Here is a 22,324-nt window from a genome sequence, read left to right on the forward strand (position 1 = left end):
TGGCCCTATATCTCTCTATAGGTGCTTGAAAAGAAACATTTATGGGGTTGGCCATTGACTGAATGACTGTGTTGCGCAATGATGCCTGCCTAAAAAAGTGTATCAGGGAGGTGAAATGCTTGGAAAGCTCCAAGGCAGAAAGCACCAAGGCAGAAAGAGCCAGCTGGAAGGAGAGTGGGAGCAGCGTGGCTGGGAAGGCAGAGTTTTGGGCTGGCCTCTCCGCAGGTCGTCGGTTGCCACCTTAACAGCCACGAAAGAGAGGAGGGAAAGCGGGGATCGTTTGGGCGAGAGACCGGGGCGAAGGTGGGCCGCCCTGTTGCTTCCTCGGCAAGGGCGGGGTCCAAGCGAGACGGGGCATCCCTGGAGGTGAAGCCGAGGGACCTGCCCTGGCTCTGACCTTGAAGGGGAAAGAAGCGCCTGCGTCTGGAGGGCGCGAAGGCAGGCGGGGCGAGGGAGGCGAGGCGGCGGCCAAGAGCGCGCAGAGCCCGATCCTCTCTCTTTCGCGAAGGATCCCGCCTCGGAGGGGCGGTGGCTGGATGGGTCCGCTTGCCCGGGAAGAAGCAGAAGAAGGTCCGAGCGCCTTCCACGCGAGACAAGGGAAGGCGGCGCCCCCGCAGCAAACACGGTAAGGAGGTGGAGGAGGGCATCCGCACGGGAGAATGGGTGCAGCCCGACACTGCTGTTAGCTGCTTTGCAATTGTCGGGAATGTAGTTTGATAAGGCACAGGCACTCTTTGCCGGCTAAAACAGACCTGGGCAAACTTTGGCCTTCCAGGTGTTTTGGACTTCAACTCCCACCATTCCTAACAGCCTCAGGTCCCTTCCTTTTCCCCCTCAGCCGCTTAAGTGGCTGAGGGGGAAAAGGAAAGGACCTGAGGCTCTTAGGAATGGTGGGAGTTGAAGTCTAAAACACCTGGAAGGCCAAAGTTTGCCCATACCTGGTGTAGATGCACCTGTTGATCACAGAAAGGGCAAGGAGTGGGAAGGAGAGGCTGCTCTTTCGGCCAGTGAGGCTTCCTTCCTTCCTTGATCGGGCTTAGTGCAGACCTTGGGGATCCTCCACTTTCACATCTCTTGTTGGGACCCAGTCCGGAATGGGACCGGGCCAAAGGAAAATGGTTTGGCTCTTTTGGAATTGGCAGGAAAGGAGAGGGTTTGGACTCCCATGATCCTGTGCAGCTTTCCTGTGCCTTGAAAGGTCTCTCCCCACCCCATTCAACTCATTCATAATATTTTCTGAAGCTGGGTTTGCTGTGAGTTTTCCGGCCTGTATGGCCATATTATTATTATTATTATTATTATTATTATTATTATTATTTTACTGACACAAAAACACAGTATGTCACAGCAAACCAGATCTATATGCTGGATTTCATATCACAAAATTACAAGTCGAACACTTCCCAAGCATCTAGGACTGTGTGATGTGTTTTCGAATGATGCGTTCAGATCCAAATAAGGTAGCCTTTTGCAGTTGACAGATGGTGATTTTGTCAATGTTTATTGTTTCCAAATGCTGGTTGGGGTCTTTTGGCATGGCACCCAATGTGCCGATCACCACTGGGATCACCTGTGGTGATCCATTGCAGTTCACTTTTGAGGTCTTGATAACTGCTGAGTTTTTCCTGTTGTTTTTCGTCAGTTCGGCTGTCACCTGGTATGGTGACATCAATAATCCCAACTTTTTTCCTTTCCACAATTGTGATGTCTGTTGTATTGTGTTCCAAAACTTTGTCACGCTGGATTCGAAAGTCCCACAATATCTTTGCATGTTTGTTTTCCACTACCTTTGCAAGTTTATGATCCCACCAGTTCTTTACTACTGGCAGGTGGTACTTGTGACATAAGTTCCAGTGAATCATTCGTGCCACAGAGTTGTGTCTTTGTTTGTAGTCTGTCTGTGTGATTTTCTTGCAGCAGCTGAGGATATGATCCATGGTTTCATCAGCTTCCTTGCACAGTCTGCATTTATTATTATTATTATTATTAACAGCATTTCTATACCGCTTTTCTCACCCCTTGGGGAACTCAAAGCAGTTTACAACAACATAATAAATGGCAAATTCAATATCTCACATATAAAAAAAATCACATATCTAAATCAATAACATAACTGTGGAGTAAAACCATTAAAACTATTTTAAAAAACCATCAAACATAGACATAAGCATATTATTGTTGCAGTGTGGGACAATTTCAACAGGAAGGAGGAAACCATGAAAATGAATAAAATCTGGCTGCCAGTATTTTTAAAAAAATCTAAAATCAGGACATTAAAGAAAACATACTCAAAAATATCACATATCTAAATCAATAACATATAACTGTGGATTAAAACCATTAAAACTATAAAAGCCATCAAACATAGACATAGGCATGAAACATATTATTGTTGCAGTGTGGACAATTTCAACAAGAAGGAGGAAACCATGAAAATGAACAAAATCTGGCTGCCAGTATTTTAAAAAATTCTAAAATCAGGACAGTAAAGAAAGAATACTCAAAAACAGAGGAATTCCTGACAGGAAACAATGAGGGCCAGCTAATCACCTCCCAACAAAGGATTCCCCAGGCAGGAAGCAGCCAAGCCTTGAAGCTGCAAGGTTTTTCAATGCTAATCAAGGCAATCAATTGCAACATTCACACTCTCCTCCAACTAACAAGAGTTCTTTCTCCCACCCTGGACATTCCACCGTTATATAAACCTCACTTGCCTAGTTTCCAACAGACATCATAACTTCTGAGGATGCCTGCCATAGATGTGGGCAAAATGTCAAAAGATAATGCTTCTGGAACATGGCCATACAGCCCAGAAAACTCACAGCAACCCAGTGATTTCAGCCATGAAAGCCTTCAACAACATATTTTGTGAAAGTTTGGGTGGCCCCTTTTTTGTATTCACATGTGTGTGTAGCAGAGAGATCAGAGCGAGTTTGGTTCTAAGTAAATATTTTTTTAGATGCAGAGATTTGGAGCAAACCTTTGATAGTAAATCTCTCCTTGGTTAGAATGAGTGCAAACTTTCTACATTTAGTGGTGCTCTTGTTGCTTGTGTGGTATCTTTTCTTCCACCTGAAAGATCAGGTTGAACTTGAAATATATATCTTAAAACAATATCTCTCTTATGCCTTTTCAGTGACTAACAGGAAACAAACTTAATTCATGTTTAAGTGGTCAAGCTGCTTCTCACATAATAGGGGTGTACACTTGTAATGTTATCTTTCAGCTGGTCATAAAATGTATTGCAGCAAGCAGTTTGTTTATAGGGTTGTGAGTTTTCTGGGCTGTATGACCATGTTGCAGAAGCATTCTTTCCTGAAGTTTAGTCCAAACTTAATTCATTTTAAAGTGATTGATCAACTCTTTGCATAATAGGGGCGTACACTTGTAATGCTCCCTTTCAGCTGGCCATAAGATGTATTGTAGCAAATAGTTTGTTTATAGGGTTCCTGTGACTTTTCCTGTCTGTATGGCCATGTTCCAGAAGCATTCTCTCCTGACGTTTTGCCCACATCTATGCCAGGCATCCTCAGGGGCTGTGAGGTTGTGAGGCATCCTCAGAGGTTGTGAACATTCCTGTCATAGATGTGGGTAAAACATCAGAAGAGAATGCTTCTGAAACATGACCATACAGACTGGAAAACTCACAGCAACCCAGTGATTCCAGCCATGAAAGCCTTAGACAACAAATTTGTTTATCCAGCTTGCATTGACTTTTGAGACATCTAACAGCCCAGGCATCTGCTAGTGGTAATCCGCTGGAATAGTCCTAAGATTACTAATATCAATCTAACCGATTTTTTTTTCTGACTCCTTTGTTTGCCACAAATAACTTACTTAAAGAAATTCAAACACTCTTCCATCATCTGTGTCTTAGAAAACTAGTTCTTGATTTAAGATATTGGCATGGTGGCTGATATCCGAACAGTGGGTGGGCTGGAGAGGTTGCTGCCTTGGTTCTTTCATTATTGTCTGCTAATTCCTGATGGATGTCAGGTGGTGCAATACCGGCTAAATAGTTTAATTTCTCCAGTGGTCTGGGGCATAGACATCCTGTGATAATGCAGCATTGTCATTAAGAGCCACATCCACTGGTGAGATGTGTTCTACACTAGACATACGTACTCAGCAGCAGAGTAGCAAAGCGCAAGGACAGATGTCTTCACTGTATCTGGTTGTGATCCTTAGGTTGTGCCAGTCAGCTTTTGTATGATATTGTTTCTAGCACCCACTTATTCAAGCAGTGCTTATTGTAGGTCAGAGCATGGTCCAGGGTAACTCCCAGGTATTTGGGTGTGCTGCAATGGTCCAGTGGGATTCCTTCCCAGTTAATCTTTAGAGTTCAAGATGCTTGTCTGTTCTTAAGATGAAAAGCACATGTCTATGTTTTAGATGGATTAGGAATCACCTGGTTTTCCTTGTATTAAGCAATAAAAGCACCTAAAGCTTCAACACACCTGAAAACATCAAATTAGCTTAGAGGGCTCTGGGCAACTCTCTCATCCACCTGCTTCCCAGTATCCGCTTCTCAAGGTGCCTGATTTACTCTGCTGTGTACATTGTACAACCAGTTCTTCTTGGGCCCTTTCGCACAGCCATATAACCCAGAATATCAAGGCAGAAAATCTCACAATATCTGCTTTGAACTGGGGTATCTGAGTCCACACTGCCATATTTTCCAGTTCAAAGCAGATAATGTGTGATTTTATTCAGCTGTAAGGAAGGGACCTTAGTGTTTTTACTTAGCAGTCAATTCCAGGGATCTTATATTTGTCTGAGTTACAGGTCCCAGTAATTTCATTTACATATGATTTAAAATAAAGTCAAAGCTTTTGAAAAACTAACTTTCTTGAATTACCATTCCCAAAATCCTCCCTCTGGCAAGTCTGCTGGCCATGTTAGTTTAGGAGATTGTGGATGTTATGTTCCCCAAAAGTACTTTTCAAAACTATGCACACTTTATATATTTGAATGTGATGAAATCATTCCTGCTTCAGCGTTATTGCAAATCAAGGTGAGAATTATGTGCATCTCCACATATTGTTAAATATCAACTTTCAACATTCTCCACCTTTGGCTTTATCTGTTTCATATTGAGAGTTGTCGTGTAACAACATTTGGAGGGTTACACAACTCTCCTTCTTGACTTAAGTCATTGCTGCTAATCCATCCTGATTTAGATGTTCTCCAGATAGGTTATCCATTTCTTTCATAGTTAGCTTCTTGGGCACTAACAATGTTGGGGATCTGCAGTCAGATGCATGGAATTGCTTCATTGAGGGGCTTTCCCCTTACCTGACCCTGTTATCGGATAGGCTGCTTTAATTTCTAACTTGGATATCAGTAGCTCAGAAAGCAGGCAATTCTTGGGTTACGGCTGACCCAGTTCTTTGGTCGTTTACTCTTGTTGTCATCCACTCTGACAAATAGACTCGAGAGAGTGGAAGACTGAATTGATTTTTGTGACATATAAATATTGGCTTGTAATAGGAAAATTAAATGGTGCTTAAGCTTTGGAATCCAGCTTGCGCTCCACAAACATGAATCAACAGTCTGCTTGTTGAAAAATTTGCTCTTTATTTCTAGCAGTGTAACTCCCCCCCCCCCCCAGTTAAATGACACTAAGATGAAAAAGAATTGAGCTTCATCTGCAGACTGCTAAGACTAAACTTATTGTTTTCTTATGTTCAAGGTTTATGCATATCAAAGAGTAGCTGCTTCATTTCCAGTGTTGTATATCAACTTTGTATAAACAGATATGTCAATCAAATAAATGGATAAAGGTTATTTATTAGCTTCCATTTTTAATAAGCGTTTCTAGCTTTCAGTGACGCCCCTTGCATTCATTTCCCTGAAATAGCTGCCTGAGGCAACAGATGCTGGGAAGTGGCAGGAAGGAGCTATGTACCATGTAAATGACTCTACATCCCCTGTGAATGTTTCTTAAATATATTTATTTTAGGAAATTGCTTTTTTGGACTTCAACTCCACAATTGTGGCAACTGAAGTCCAAAACACCTGGAGGGCCAAAGTTTGCCCATGCTTGCTACAGCTGTTTCTTTCTTCTTCTTTTTTCTAGGAAACTGTCATGGGATCAGAAGTTGATGATTCATAGACGAACATTGGTCCATAGACCAACAAATTGAATAGCACTGCTCTAATAAATAACAACAACAACAACAACTTTATTTGTATTCCGCCCTATCTCCCTGAGGGGACTCAAGGCGGATTCTAGCATAACAACAGCAAACATTCAATGCCTACATAAAACATAATATCAAATTAAAACCTAACATCAGTACATTAAACCTGACATCAAAAAATTAAACTATATGTTGTAGACAAAATTCTAAAATAACATAAATCTAAACAAAATGGCCACATTACCCCTAAGGAAGCTTGTTGCTTCTGGTTGTTGGAAGAGGAGAACAATACCAACAATTGCCTTCGATAATACAATACCAACAATACTTTGCACAACCAAACATACATATACTATTCAGTAATGGTAGTCATCTAGTTAGAGCGACTTTGATATAGTCTGGTTTTTTTAATCTGTTTTGTTCCTGTGTTTGATGTAGACCAGATCTAGATATCTCATGTGGGGCATAGGCAGTTGCTTCTTCCTTCAATATGTCAAGATCAGACATTATATTTCTTTTTTATATCCTACTTACCTATCCGACTGCATCTCCTCATATCAACCTGCCCGTTAAAATCTTCTGGAGAGACCCTCCTCTCATTGCTGCCACCATCACAAATGCAGTTGGCAACGATGAGAGAGAGAGGGCCTTCTCAGTGGCTGCTCCAATTCTTTGGAACTCCCTCCTTAAGGAGGTTAAAACAGCTCCCTCCATGGCATCTTTTAAAAAGCAGCTGAAGACCTTCTTGTTCTTGCAAGCTTTTAATTAAGATAGCTAGTTGAAATGACAGGAAAGCTAACATTTACTGAGATATGCTAAGATCACTGTCTTGTTGAGTTTTCCACAATAACTGTATTTGATAAATGTTTCTAATATGTTTATTTCTTATTATAAACTTGATTTTATAGGATATATGTGTGTGTGTGTTGACTTGTATTGTTTTTTATAATGGTGTGAGCTGCTTTGGGTTCTGTTTAGGGATAAAAGTGGAATACAAATAAATATTTATTATTATTATCATCATCATCATCATCCTAAAAATCTTTCAGGAGCAAGCAGCCAATGGATTGGGGAATGACACCAGTTTAGGGGCCACCACTTTGTGTAGCACTGGTGTCAATTGACTTTCTTAGGGATGACTACCGTTCTTTTTCCAGTCAGTCCTATTTCTACTCAGATGTGAGAATCTTGAGACTTACCATCAGTCTTAGCCAAGGTTGCAAATGGTGAGGAATGCAGGGAGTTGCATCCAACAGCATCTTGATAGCCACATGATTCCCACCTCTAGTATGTAGCCAACATTGCAAGCTAATTAACTATATCCTGTCCTAAGATGGGAACCTTGTACATGAAACATATTTCATTTGTTTCTCTTATGGTGCATTCTTGCTCTTTAATTATTCTTTGTACGATCCTTATTTTATTTCTTTACAGGCTTGGTGGAGTATGCTTTCCCACTGTAAGCTCTGAGGGAAAATTGAACTTGCCAGTCCAGTTGTCTTTTGTATCTGAAATGAGCTAGAGTGCCATTTTGTTCTTCATCTTCGGTAGAATAGACTTCCCTTCTACCATGGCCAGCATGGAAACTTATTATCTTACAGTATAAAGTTGTCCCTCCACATTTGGAGGTTTAACTTTTGTAGATTTTATTATTCACAGATGTGATGAACATCATCTCTCTGGGAATCTGTAGGTCCTTTCTGCAGAAGTTGACCATATAGTTACAGTGGAGGCTCTATGGCACCTACTACCTTGTCAGATGAATGGTTTCCCCATCTTAGTCTGCTGCTGTCACATTGCCAGGATGGAGTCCAATGGAGCCCATCAAATGATGCAGGGCTATTTCTGATGGGGCTCCATCCCAGCAGCATGACAGCAGCTTTTTAAGAGGGAGTTCTGAGGAGTTGGATGACTACCCATTTCCTCATTGAAGAAGTTAGAAACACCACAGAAATGCCGTGAGATGGCAACCCATGACCCACAACAGTAAGGAGACGAAGCTCAGCACTGTCCCACAGTCTCAGTTATCCCTAGACTTGTGGACCTCAATGTGATGAGGTACTTAGAGAGGTTCTCTCAGGTAAAAATAATAATTTTCAGTCCCTTCACTTCTGTGGTGGTTCTGTTTCCCTAATCTCAGAAAATGTGGTCTGTATCATATATTTGGGTTCCTCTGCATATATGATTATAGAACTACTGCATATTCCACTTTAGCTGTCATGGCATTACACCCTGGAATTCTGAAGTTAAAAGAGGGGCATTTCAAACTCTCAGCCAGGGAGCTCAAGGACTTTGCCAAACTATATTTCTCAGGATTATGTAAGAGCAAAGAAGGTATGGCAGTCATAGCAGAATCACTGTGTAGTCTAGAAAGTCCTCTTCCCTCATTATCCTTACAATAATCATGTGAGATACACTATTATGCTCCTTGTATGGTTGAAAAACTAAAGTGCAGCTTAGCTAAGAACACCTCAAGAAAAAATGGGGCAACCTGTGTTGCTCTCAAGATATTTTGGGGCTGTAGTTCCAATCAGTCTTAGCATAAGCAATAGTGAAGACTGATAGAAATTGCAGTCCAACAAAGCCTAACGGGTCACACACATTTATCATCCTAGTCTAATGCGTTCATAGTGGAGGTGTGTCTTGAATCGAGGACTTCTATTGTTACCTGGCAGTGCAGTCTTTGTCTTCTACCATATTGATGACTGAAGGGATTTAGAGTATCACGATGTTGCCTCTATAGAGGTCTTTTCCCCCATAACCTGCATCCCACATCTCAGGTTAGAACTGTTGGCATTGCTCTTGAGAGAAGCTTCATTGTCTTACATAAGTTGGAGAGCAAAAGATGGAAATGCTTACCATATTGATTGGAGATTATGTAAGTTGTAGTACAGCACATCTGGAGGATAATAAATGACTCCTTGCACAATCCTCATCTTACTCCTTTGGGGACTTGGCAGAACATGCTTTTCCACTGCTCATGATTCTTGTTATTAATGTATAGAAATTCCAGGTGTAATGCATTTTAACCTATTCAGTTTCACCTATGCTTGTTAATATTGACTTCAATTTGCAGAATTTTTTGGTTTTTATTTCCAGGATTCATTATTTGAGATGCTGCCCTTAACTGGCAAAACAATAGTATTTGATAGCTTTCCTGATCCTTCGGATACCTGGGAAATCGTTGAGACAATTGGCAAAGGAACGTATGGCAAAGTGTTTAAAGTGTTCAACAAGAAAAATGGGAGCAAAGCGGCTGTGAAAATCTTGGATCCAATTCACGTAAGCGTTTTTTTAAAAATTAATAGCAGCGGATTTCATGCTGATGACATGAAAAAAATCCAGAATGAAATGAACAAGAGGGAGTATCTTGATGGCCAAGCTGCAGCTTTATTAGACATTTTATCACTGTGTGTGTTTGGTGTGCCAAAATAATTTTGAGAATTATGATAGATATTGACACCCAAAGGGGTTTTTATGTTCAGTCAGGAATGGGTGCAGGTCTGATGTTACTTGTCTATGCTGGAGGCCTAAACCCCATTGGAGGATAGATTGCTAGTTCCTGGAGTATCCTTTTCATTAGTATCAGTGCCTTGCTGAATGATCATTCTAAACCTGTGGTTCACAACCTGTGAGTCCTCAGGTGTTTTGGCCTACAACTCCCAGAAATCCTAGCCAGTTTATCGGCTGTTAGGATTTCTGGGAGTTGAAGGCCAAAACATCTGGAGACCCACAGGTTGAGAACCACTGCTCTAAGCAAATGAGCACAGAGAAGGAGAGAAGCACTTGCAGTCACTTTGCCTTCTCATTCTGGGAGCTGTATAGACTGAACCGAGAGAGAGAGAGAGAGAGAGAGAGAGAGAGAGAGAGAGAGAGAGAGAGAGAGAGCACAACTGAATGGGCAGTGGTCATTCATAAAGGAAGAGTACAGTATTTTGTGAAAAGTTCCCCAAAACCTGGAACTCAGGTGAAGTTGATAAATACTATACAGGCTGAGTATTCTTTACCTAAAATGCTTGGGACCTGAAATATTTTGGATTTCAGAATTTTTCAGACTTTGGTTTTCCACATCTTCAGGTTTAACTTTTGTGGATTAGTTTTTTGTTGTTTTTTGTTGTTGTTTTGTGGATTTCATTGTGGTGGGCTCTTTAGGAATCTCTAGTTTTGGCAGAAATTGGAGGACTTAAAAGATCCCTAGACAGTTTTTTTAACTTTTGTGGGTGTTTTGTCCCTTTTCGTTCAGTGAATGTGGAAGTGCCCGAAAGGTACTTTTACAAAGAATACATTTAATAATTTTGTGCATGAAACAAAGTTTGTGTACAGTGCACAATCAAAAAGCAGATGTGTCAGTATCTCAGCTCCCCATGCAGACAATTATGGATTTTGCCAGATTTTGGAATTCTGGATAAGGGATACTTTACCTGTATTTTGCTTTTGTATTAGTTATGTTAACATTCTCCTTTCCTCCAGTTAGCTCAAGATAAGGCATGCAATTCTCTTCTTCTTTTTTCATTATTTTCACTACTCTTTGTAGTTGACCAAGCAGAGAGCAAGAGATTGGGAAACAGCAGAGACATAAGGTGCGCCTATACTGTAGAATTAATGCAGTTCAACACTAGCTCAACTGCCATGGCCCAACACTATGGAATTATGGATGTTGTAGTTCCACGGGGCCTCTAGTCATCTTTGCCAAGGTGCTAGTGCCTCACCAAACTACAAATCTCAGCATTCTATAACATTGAGGTATGATAGTTAAAATAGTGTCAAACTGCATTAATTTTACAGTGTAGAGATGGACCCTAAGATGGATAAGTGACTAAGAGCACATTCGTTCCTTGGAATTTCATCCAGGCAGTTCATTTTCTCACAGTAACCTGTTTTGGAAGAGCAGACAGGATTCCTCTCCCAGCCCCGTCCTTGATTTAAAATGAATCAGAGCCCATATGAGTTTGCATCATGTGGCGCCTGGTGAGTTGCACATCAGTGGTGAATCTATTCAGAGTTTCCGTGTTAAGTGAGCAATCCAAGGAGCTGAAATTGCATAAAGGACAAGGTCCAGCACCTTGAAAAGCTCATTTCTAGTTTGTATTAGAATCAGGGCAGATTTCTTACCCCATGGGCATGGAAGCCTCCAACATGGTGTCGTGGCACCAGCAGTCAATGGTGTTGGTGTTCTGATACCAGTATCATGATAATAATAAATATTACCAAAGGGGCTCACCTCAGTTTCCAACAAAAAAATGGCAAATATTCAATGCCATGATGTGACAAACAAACAAACAAACCAATCAAAGCAATGAGTAAAACAACATCAATATAAACTTATAATGACCAAAAAATAAGTACCTAGCTAAACATAGTATATCTCATCCAACACATTTATAGTATAATAAATCGACATAACTAAAATACTTTAAAAGTTTGGCATGCTTCTCACAGTAACCTGTTTTGGAAGAGTAGTGGAAGGTGGTAGCATTTCTAAAAGAAGGAAGCAACTGCTGGAGGGAAGATGGAAAACCATCCTACATAGGGTTCTTACAGCTCATTTTGCCTGTGTTTCTGTGGATCATCTTTGAGCATCCTAGAACTGGTAGCCATTTGGTTTATGTGCCAGATTCCTGTTGAGCAACTTTCAATTATGCTACTTCTGTCCCTGTCTTGTCTGATAAGAACCCTATGCAGCATGATTTCCATCCTCCCCCTATTTATTCAAGAGATGAGGAATACATAGTTCTCTTAATGTTGTTAAAGTATAGCTGGGTAGTACTCGTGTGAGTTGCCATCCAACAACATCTTATTTCATTTATGCTTATCTCAGGCCTTAATAGACTGTTTACAGCAACAATTGCATAATATTGTCAGGGGAGCACTTGTTAAGCCTACAAGTTATTCCTACAGAGTGTTGACTGCAAATGAGTCTGGACTGTGTCCAAAATTTACCCATAAATGTTTCATTTTCAAGTTATATTTTCAAAATACACTAAAAAAACTGTAGTAGCATCTGATACTTTATTTAAACAAAAAAGTCAATGAATATAGTTCTTATTCATACAATGCATGCAGACATAGTCAAACTTATACAGGTTGAGTATGCTTTATCACAAATGCTTGGCCCTTGAATTTGGTTGGGGTTTTTTTCAGATTTTAGAATATAAGCATAAACATAACAAGATTTCTTGGATGTGCGACCCAACCTGAATCATGAAGTGCAATATTTTTTACTATGCTTCTGCATGAAACAAAATTTTTGCACATTGAACTATCAGAAACCAACAGGGTCGCTTTCTCAGCCATCAGCACATTTCAGATTTTGCATTTCCGGATAAGAGATACTCAACTTGTGAGGCTTCAGCTAAGGGATCTTTTCTAAATGTGACCCAAGTCTGCATGTTTATATCCATACATACTAACAGAAGTGGAGTTCTCTTAAAACCAAGAGAGTATTCTTATTTTACTTATCTCTTGTCTTAAATCATTGCACTTAGATGGTACAACTTATTCTTAGTAAAACCTGGGAAGCTTGTTTTTTTAAGTATGATTTCCACTATCTAGAGGCCATGTAATCTTTCCATACTGATACTAAACCAAAGCTGGAGAACATATGACTCTCTGGATCTGTGGTTCCACCTTTTTTAAACCAGGGACCATTTTGATTAGGGACCATTCTCCATCATTAGTACCAAAAGGGTTAGGAATCAATTTTTGGTCAACTTTAGGTTTGGTTTGGTTATTTGGGGTGCTGACTCAGAAATTTTCATTGGATAGATCACATAACTCTAGTTTCTGACACAGAACATATGCCATCCAGTAGTTGCCATCTGTTTATCAACAGACAACCATGTTTAATAATCTAGAGCTGATGTGGTAGTAGTAATCTTTCGTGGGTAGTCAGCCTCTCCCCTCCCGACATCCCCGTTGCCTCGGCACTATAAGAGGGTTTTGCAAGACCAGTCACTCTTGTTGCCACATGGTTTCAAGGCAATGGTGTAGTAATGGTGAGGTCGAGGACCATATGTTCATTCTTGTGGACCATTGGTCCACAAGACTACAGGTTGGGAACCAATGCTCTAGATACTGTTGAATCATGACTTCTGCCTTTCTCTGTCACAGCTGAATGCAGTTCCAATCACCATTTGGAAGATGTACATTCTCCATTCCTGTATTTTTCTAGGGCTGTAGCTACAGAGTGAGTCCTGTTGAAATAGTGGATTTCTGAATAAATACATATAGGATTCTATTTATCCATGTCACCCATCTGAGACAATTACACCTACAGCTTTTTCTGAGGCCTTTGGACTTCCCCAGTGTTGTATTTATGAGGTGGCATCATGAAAGTGACTTATGCAAGCATAAGTCTAAAGTATGCCTTCTTAATTTTTGCATTCAAATTTCAGTTCCCCTTCAAGTCTTGCTATAGCATAGCATTGCCTATGAAATTCAGGATCTTGACCATGGTATGGAAAAAATGCTTTCTCTTGAAATTGTCAACTTTTAATAATCCAGCATCATTGTTTTATAATTATGAGATAATATGGAATATACAGAAGCTAAAATTTCACCCTTAACTCCTTTGGAGAAAGATTTTAAAAAAACCCCTCACATCTGAAAATGAAACATTGTGACTTTTATCTGGCTGGAACAGCTTTATCCTGTTTCCAAAGAACTGGTTCATCTTTCCCACCCATTAGAATTTCTTATCAAATGTGTTGCTGATTCACAACCCTAAGATTACGATCTTAATTAAATGAATTTGAATGCAGAAAGATGTATTTGCAGTCTCTCTGTTCAAAAATAGCTCTTTTATTATTATTTTCCCCCTCGTGCTTGCCTGAGGTGCCTTCTGATCCACGGTTATCAGAACAATTTAAATACTTTATACCACCTACGTTGTCAAAAGAAAGACAAGGGAAATATGAGGATGTTTATTATTAGTCAGTGTTAAAAGGAAAGGCCATAGATCAGAAATGGGAAAGGTTAAGATTTTTGGATTCCAAACTGTATAGCTTAAAAGGAGCAGAAACATTCTGTCTATAACAGTCATGGTCAAACCTGGACCCTCCTCCAGGTGTTTTGGACTTCAACTCCCACAATTCCTAACAGCCTCAGACGCTTTCTTTTCCCTTGAGGAATTGTGTTAGTTGAAGTCCAAAACACTCAGAGGGCCCAAGTTTGACCATGTCTGATCTATAATGTCCATGGAATAGTATTGTCTTTCTGTTTAGTCTTTAAGATTAGTCTGAACCCTATAGGGAATTTCTGTCATCCCTATCAGGAACCTTGTTCTTTCATTCTCCTGAGCATCCATTTAGAAGGCTCATTTGCTCTTTGAAAAAAAAGGTTTCATAAAGTCCCAGATGGCCCAATGGTTCTTCTTTAGTGACCAGCAGGTGATGACCTGGTTTGTGGAACTTGGTTTGGTTCCATAAACAACACCTTCCTTCTACTTAAACTGAAGGAATTGTGAGTGGCTGCAGAGGGAGCCATTGCAATAACCTAAAAAGAACAGCATTTGAAAATTTCTGTCTTTCTATAGAGAACATGAGGCCATGAAATCATGAAAAAAATGAAGCTAACCCAAGATCAAATTATTATCATAAATTTACATTGTCAGTGACATAGCACATGCTGGTGCACCTGTTCGTTCACTTTCTGCTTGGTATATTTTCCTCAGTAGTTTAAGATATACAGAATTAAAAGAGAAAGTTTCTTCAAATACAGGTAGGAATGTCTGAAAGAGAAACATAAAGAAGCCCTTATTTTGTAACCTTTTGAAAGAGCTGCTTGCATTGTGCAATAGCTGATTTAAAGCTATTGATATCCCCCTTTACAGGTGGAAGAATGCAATGATTCTAATTGTTTTCTAGGGTGAAATAGCTCAAGTTGAAAGGCAAACAAAAGCTTCTGACAAGGCTTATTATGGAGCTTTACAGAAAAGATGGTTATGGAGCAGGAAAGATTAACGAGTTCTATGGTTGTGCATAAAGTTTTCCTCTGATTTCACAAATTCTACCAGCCAGATGCTTCTTCTGGCTGGAACACCCCAGCAAGCGAGAGTCCAAAAGTGGCAGGCCCAAACCCAGCACCTCAATTCCTGGGTGATACCAGATGAGAGACTCCCCCCTGGGCACTCAGAAGACTGGGCGACTTGGAAGGCGCTGAACAGATTGCGCTCTGGCACCACGAGATGCAGAGCCAATCTTAAGAAATGGGGCTACAGGGTGGAATCCTCGGCATGCGAGTGCGGAGAAGAACAAACCACTGACCACCTGCTGCAATGCACCCTGAGCCCTGCCACATGCACGATGGAGGACCTTCTTGCGGCAACCCCAGAGGCACTCCAAGTGGCCAGATACTGGTCAAAGGACATTTAACCAAATACCAAATTTACAAAATCTGTGTGGTTTTTTTTCTTTCTTTTTCTTTTCTTTTTCTTTTTAATCTCTGTGTTTGTTTTGCTCTGTTGGAATTGTAATACAATGGTTGCTGATGACACGATAAATAAATATACCAGCCAGATGCTTTTTCTCCATGCTTTTTTTTTTAAAAAATGTGATTACGTATATACTGAAAGCACAATACAGGCCACATACCTTCAGGGAGCTTTCCATGGAAACAAGAAGCCATATATAATACACTGATGAAATGATTGACTGATATGATTGAACACCATTGAAATGATTGGCTTCTGTCTGATGTTACTATTGAGTTAAACTGAAGGAGCTAAAAATCTCTAGAGAAGTGCTTCAACAAACAAGTCAGCCTCAAAGCTTAACATCTGAATAAAAATACTTGCTAGTAGAGGGACACCAGGGATTGAGTTTCCATTTCAAAAACTTGGATAGCAACCAATAAGGCTCCGTCTTATGTTTCCCCCAAATAGTGATGGGACTTTGAGATGGAGCATTCACTAGGAAAGCTTGTCCCCCCCCCCCCCCCTCCTCCTAATAAGACTCCAAGCACAGTATTTCTTTTCAAATTTCTATGAAGCAGTGGTTCTCAACCTGTGGGCTCCCAGGTGTTTTGGCCTTCAACTCCTAGCTGGTAAACTGGCTGGGATTTCTGGAAGTTGTAGGCCAAAGCACCTGGTTGGGAACCACTGCTAAAGAGCAAGATATTTTTTGTTGAACATCAGTAAGTATGCTTTACAATGTTGTATAAATCTTTTCGGAATGATCTTTGCCATTTTTTCAAAGGCGTTGTTGATTAAAATATTCACAAAGGGAAGGAGGAGGTAATTTTTATTAGATGCTCTGTTGTTAACTTGCTGTTTCTTTCCTTTGGATACATGACCCCAGGATATTGATGAAGAGATTGAAGCCGAATACAACATTTTGAAAGCACTTTCTGATCATCCAAATGTGGTCAAATTCTATGGACTATACTACAAAAAAGATGCAAAAGATGGAGATCAGCTCTGGCTGGTTTTGGAAGTAGGTGTTTTTTATTTCCTCATATTGATTCACTTCTGCTTTTTTTTCTTTTTCTCTTGTGCCTGCTCTCCCTAACTTATTATGATCAACTTAGAGAGAATTTATGGGTGCCATAGACTGCAGTCCTAAATACACTTAGCAAAGAACCTGGCAATGTGACCAGTGGTAAGGAGCTGCAGGAATTTGGTATTACTTTTATCATGCTGTTGTGCCTTGAAGTCTTTGACAATGTATGGTGACTCTATTTTTCTGGGTCTGAGTTTGTGTGCCTAGCCAAAATCACCCATGCATTTTCCCATGAGCAGGGAATCAAAATTTTCTAAAGTGATAGACCATGGTACTGTCTAATTTGTTGTAGCTTCGTCCTAATTAATTTGCAGTTTGATGAGGCACTTAGAATTCCATGGTAGAGAACTCTAGTGTACTCTCCTAAACCATACATAACACAAGAGCGCTCTAGTAGATCATTCTGATTACTTCACCAAACTATGAATGTAAGAAATACTTAGGATGCAGCTGTGACAATTAAAAATATATATCGAACTGCAATATACACATGTACTGTATTATGTACTTTATTAATCTAACTGAATTAAGAAGGATATGAATTAAGAAGGATATATCGAACTGCAATATACACATGTACTGTATTATGTACTTTATTAATCTAACTGAATTAAGAAGGATATTTCTGAGTCATAATGTTTAGGATTAGAATGACAATTTCCTGGTATTTTCAGTATCTGTTTCCAAGCTTATCTCCAAAAGCTTGAGTTGACTGTAATTTTGTAGAAGAGATTTGAATGCTGGTTTCATAGAAATAAGGATGTGGATTGAAGTCATTGAGGTCATTTCTTTCTTTCTTTTCTTCTTTCTCATTTTGTGCTAAACATGAACAGAAGCATAACAAGTAATAGTCATTTTCAACTTTGAATACTTAAATAACAGTGTGTGAAAGGGCTTTAGGCTTCCTCTAATTTGGCCAGACAATTAGTAGTCAGGTTCAAGTAGGAGGTAATTTCAGTTCTGTACTTTCAGCCTGGGAGGGGAGCAGTGCTCCAAGAAACAGAAGAGTCAAAAGAAGACAAAGAACAGCACGTCTTAAACTACTGAATACTGAAACTACCGAGATGCCATATAGGCAAAATGTAACATGGAGCAGCAGTTATTCAGTAGCAACCAATGGCTCCATGGTGTCATCCTGCTCCAAATGTTATTAGATGCTTGAGTTGTTTGTAGGATTCCCCAGTGGTAAAACCAGGAGCTCAACCAAGGGTAGGAAATCTCTGTTTCAGGGTGCTGCATTCTAGGGGTCAGCGAAGACCAATGAGTGGAACCAAAATTGCTATTTTTTGACTGTTTCTAGCAGTTAACTAAGCCTTAGGAGAGGCACTTTAGATTTTTAGATTGCGGAAAAGCCCACACAAGGATGGGAAACCTCCACACAGTCGTATTAAGGGGAAGAGTGTGTGGCCAGAGGGTAGATGCCAGGGGTTGGATTCAGTCTCTAGTCTTAAGGTTACCAACTCTGGTCTGCATAAATTATGGATTTACCCAAAGCCTGCTAATCCCTTTCCCTTGTGCGTGGGTGGTACTATTTTGGCTACATAAACAACAGTATGCACAGGTTGAACTTGGAAGCAGAAGGAATGATATATGATGACTCATCTGTTTGGTATGGCAGGACTGCCCTGAAAGTGTTGCATTTTGAATTCTTCCTTGCAGCAGTCCTTGAAGTTAATTAATAATGCTAACCACACATGGCTAATCCCAAAGAATAATCATCACGGAGGCTTACTGTGATCCAGTTGGCAGCCGCCGGTTTGCTAATTTAAAGCCTGCCTGGAGTGATAACTAAGTTTACATTATTTGGCTTTGATCTTTTAAAAGTGAACATTAAGTGCTGGCATTTCGTTCACATTCAGTTCCACAGGAGAGACGTATAAATATTTAACGGCACATTCCTCAGTAGGTCTGGTCTTTATCAGTTGTGAGCTTTGTTTTATCAAAACAAATAAGCCAAATGTTTTGAAAAGAATCAGCAAAAGAGCACAGGGATGTTTGGATGCTATTTAATGCACAGAGCCATTGCAAAATCAGCATGGCAGAATTGCATTTCAGATTTCACAAGCTCATTCAGAGTCTTTGGAGTAGGCCTTTCGAGATGCCTTGGTAGGGAAAATGTATAAAAGCTTATTGTGTAGCAATATTAAACTGATAGTGATACTAAGAAAATGCCTATGCATCACATGTGGAACACAAGTCCCGTCCTCTCTCTTTGTTTTCTCCTCTCTCCCTTTTTCTCTTTTTGAAAGATCATCATGATTCCACATCACCTCTTCAGAAGAAACTTAGAGCCGGTGCCAATTTTAGGTGAAAAATGATGTGAGAGTAGCGGTGATGATAAGGTCACACCATGCTTTCATGTGCCCACACCATGTATCCACCCATCCCTTCTGCAGTCCTTATAATATTCCACCCATGAACTCAATCACACACATATTGTCCTTGTCCATTCAAAGCATCTCATCCAGGAAGAATTCTCTGGCATGTGCATATGTGGCTACATCTGCCCATTCCAAAGTATGTTCTTACCCTTGCCCAGGTGAGATGTATTGTATATAGTCATGTATAAGCATGATTGGTGGGGACGAAAGAGAGGGCTTTCTTGGCGGTGGCCCCCTGGCTCTGGAATACCTTTCCTAGAGAGATTAGGTTAGCCCCCACCCTCCAGGCCTTTTGGGCTAGTTTAAAAACATGGCTCTTCAGACAGGCTTTTGACCTTGTGTAATCTATGGTCAGATTGGGGATTCAGCAACTGCTTACTCTGGCACTTTGAATTGTTAATTGCAGATAGCCAGCCTTATTTGCTCTTCTACTGCGATTTAGGAATTTAAAAAAAAATTATATGTGGTTTATGTGTGTAATTGTGGTTTTGTTTTTGTTTTAGACTTCTGCTGCTTTGGGGAGACAGTGGTGGGGTATAAATAAAGGTTATTGTTATTGTTATTATTAACCTAGAAGTGTTAGCCAAAAAAAACCTGGATTGACTTATCCACTAGTCCAGGCATGTAGCCGGGGGGGGGGGGGGCTCGGGGGGCTTCAGCCCCCCCCCCCCCCGAAATATTCATGGTGGTTCGCGAAAAGGCCTTATTGGTGCATTATTTAAACTGTTATGTTTATTCATATCATGATCTGATCACCATACTCAATATATCCCATATGCATGGGGGTATTGGGGTAATGATACAAAAGGTTTGCTAGGCTAGACCCTCTTTCACTCAGACTCAGCCCCCCCCCGAAACTCAGCCCCCCCCCCGAAATCCCCCCTGAAAAAAAATTCAGCCCCCCCCCCCCCGAAACGAAATCCTGGCTACGTGCCTGCACTAGTCTATACTGTAACTTAACTTTTATCAAAAGCATAACAATTCCCTCTATTTTCTCTACTATGGCTCTACTTCTCCCCTTTTTTAATGCTTGGGTAGGAAAACAGTGGAGATGGTGGCTCTTTGATACTTCCTTTCAGGGACTACTGAGAGGGAAGTGAGGGTTGGTATTTCTTTTAGGTTCTCCTGAGATGAAATAAACTCTTGTCTTTCGCTACTCTTAGTTTCCCTTTCTTGCTTTGGATCAGTATTTATCTAAGAAGTAGTGCCTATTCCAAATGTCTGTTTCAGTTATATGGAAGCCATTATTCTCCTAAAGATTGTTGCATTAACAGATTTACCTAGTACATTCTGAATTATCTGGAATTGAATAGTCTTATGTTAAAAAGTCTATTTTAATAGGAACAGATGACTTTATGATAATCCCAGAATGACAATTCATGGCCTTTCAGGTGGCATTGGACTATAGCTCCCATCATTATTCACTTTTAATTGTTCTGGCTAGGTGTGATGGGAATTGCTGTTCAGAAGTTGCCTAACCATAACTCATTTTTCTATTTAAAACTAATCCTTCACCTTGTTATATTTTGGAAATGCTTGTTTGCATATTTCCATTACTTTTTGGCTCATGTATAATCTAGTTTCTTCTGCATCTCCTTCCTTGTCCTCCTCTGTTCAGCTACCACTGGTATGGAAATTGCCAGATAACAATGTGTACAAAAAGGAGGTTACTAGCTGAAACTACTTTGTGAATGAGGACAAAATGGCCTGCCACGGAACTATTATTCCAGCCATGTCAATAGTCCTGAAAATAGAACTGCCTCTCGCTTTGACTACGTTCTCTAATTATACTACATAATGTATTGTCTTTGAAAAGAAGCCATGTATAGGAAACAAATGTGCACGCCAATAACAGACCTCTCTCCCCTATTCTTTAGACCAGGCCATTTTTCCATGCTCCTCTTTATAATTGCTACTTTCAATCCAACTCTACTTTCTTTGATCCATTACAGCTCTAAATCAGCCTTAATTCAGCCATTTCAAATAATCAGAGCCGTAATACCTCTTCTTTACTTCCCAATTACAGTAATTCTGCTCTTTAAAAATCACATCCTTTCTCTCCCTGCAAGTTCAAAGATTTCTGACTACAAGTAGGTTTTAGGACACCAAGGTTTGACAAATACTTGTAATTTTCTGTGGAAAATTATAGATTATAACCCCTTGCTTAGGCAGACAGAGAGCATAAACTGTTTCCTATCCCAGCATACATAATAAAGGCTAGCTTTTTTAACACTTCGTTTTCATAATTAGGTAGAAAAGCAGAAGGCAAATAAAAATAGAAGCATGAATTCTCAGTAAATAAGGCAGTAAGCAGAATTCTGGGAAATGTAGTTTAGGGTGGGACCTTTTGAATTCTCTGCTACAGGAGTCCTCACCTTCCCAAACTACATTTCCCAGAATTCTGCTTACTGCCTTGTGCCACTTCCTCCTCCTCCTCTCTGAAAGTTTTGGTGGGGGTGTTCATTCTCTAAAGGGATTTCAAGATAAAAGGGGATTATTCGGATTTTCATCAACCCTGTGAGGTAGGCAAAGTTGAGAAGCAATAACTCCAAAGTTTACCTAGTAGATTTCTTGTTGTTGTTGTTGTTGTTGTTATTATTATTATTGTTATTTCAAAGGCTGGTGGTTTGACTGCTTTTACTGCCTGGCAGAAGGGATTGGGCTGGATGGCCCCTGGAGTCTTCCAGTGAAATAGTATTATTAGGTTTATGTTGGTTAAAGTTCCCTAAAAATCAGTGGATGTGCAAATTTTTCTGAAACTTGTGGGGGGGGGGGTGATGCCCTGGTTATGTTGTATTATTAAAAATAGAAATTCGTGGAGATAGCTCTTGTAGGTTTTTTTAAAAAAATGTTAATAAAGCTTTTTTTAAATTCCAGAAATCAGTGTAGCATTCTGAAACTTGGGTTCGGTTGGGGGGGGGGCAGTGGTAAATATGTTCTACCATTGTAGCAAGTTTCATCCAGATATGTCTAAATATGAGGGAGAAAGGAGCCCCGGAAACTCCTCCTGTCCTTGCACAATTACATAACAAAAAAGTAATGAATTTTGTTACATTGTTATAGTTACGAAATGTACTGCTTACTATATTTTAGAAACAATTTAGAAATGATTTGCCACCGCCCGCTAATTTTGTAATGAGTATTGAAACATTTTTTTCATTGGTTGGACAGGCCTAGTTAGTATACTATACATTTTGAAGTTCTGCATATATGGATATACTTTAACATTAAATGAAGGCTGTGTTGAGCAAGGCCTTTTTAAAAGTTATATTTTTCTGAAAGCTTTGAAAGTAATGGACAGATT

The 22,324-nt window shown here is 40.1% G+C and overlaps 1 protein-coding gene across 4 annotated transcripts in view; it reads left to right on the forward strand.

The window, feature by feature from the left end:
* Positions 1–22,324, forward strand: part of MYO3A (myosin IIIA) — a 139,791-nt gene that overhangs the window by 17,793 nt on the left and 99,674 nt on the right. For 2 of the 4 annotated variants that reach the window (XM_060782427.2, XM_060782428.2), the window contains exons 1-3: positions 392–625; positions 9,243–9,425; positions 16,439–16,573. In XM_060782427.2, coding sequence (XP_060638410.2) covers positions 9,258–9,425; positions 16,439–16,573 — 303 coding nt within the window. In that variant the 5' untranslated portion in view covers positions 392–625; positions 9,243–9,257. Of the gene's footprint in view, positions 1–391; positions 626–9,242; positions 9,426–16,438; positions 16,574–22,324 lie in introns of those variants that run through there. The other 2 variants (XM_067470339.1, XM_060782425.2) reach the window with 2 other exon arrangements.

Source organism: Anolis sagrei, chromosome 6, assembly GCF_037176765.1.
Source record: "Anolis sagrei isolate rAnoSag1 chromosome 6, rAnoSag1.mat, whole genome shotgun sequence".
In the NCBI taxonomy this organism is placed as follows: Eukaryota; Metazoa; Chordata; class Lepidosauria; order Squamata; family Dactyloidae; genus Anolis; species Anolis sagrei.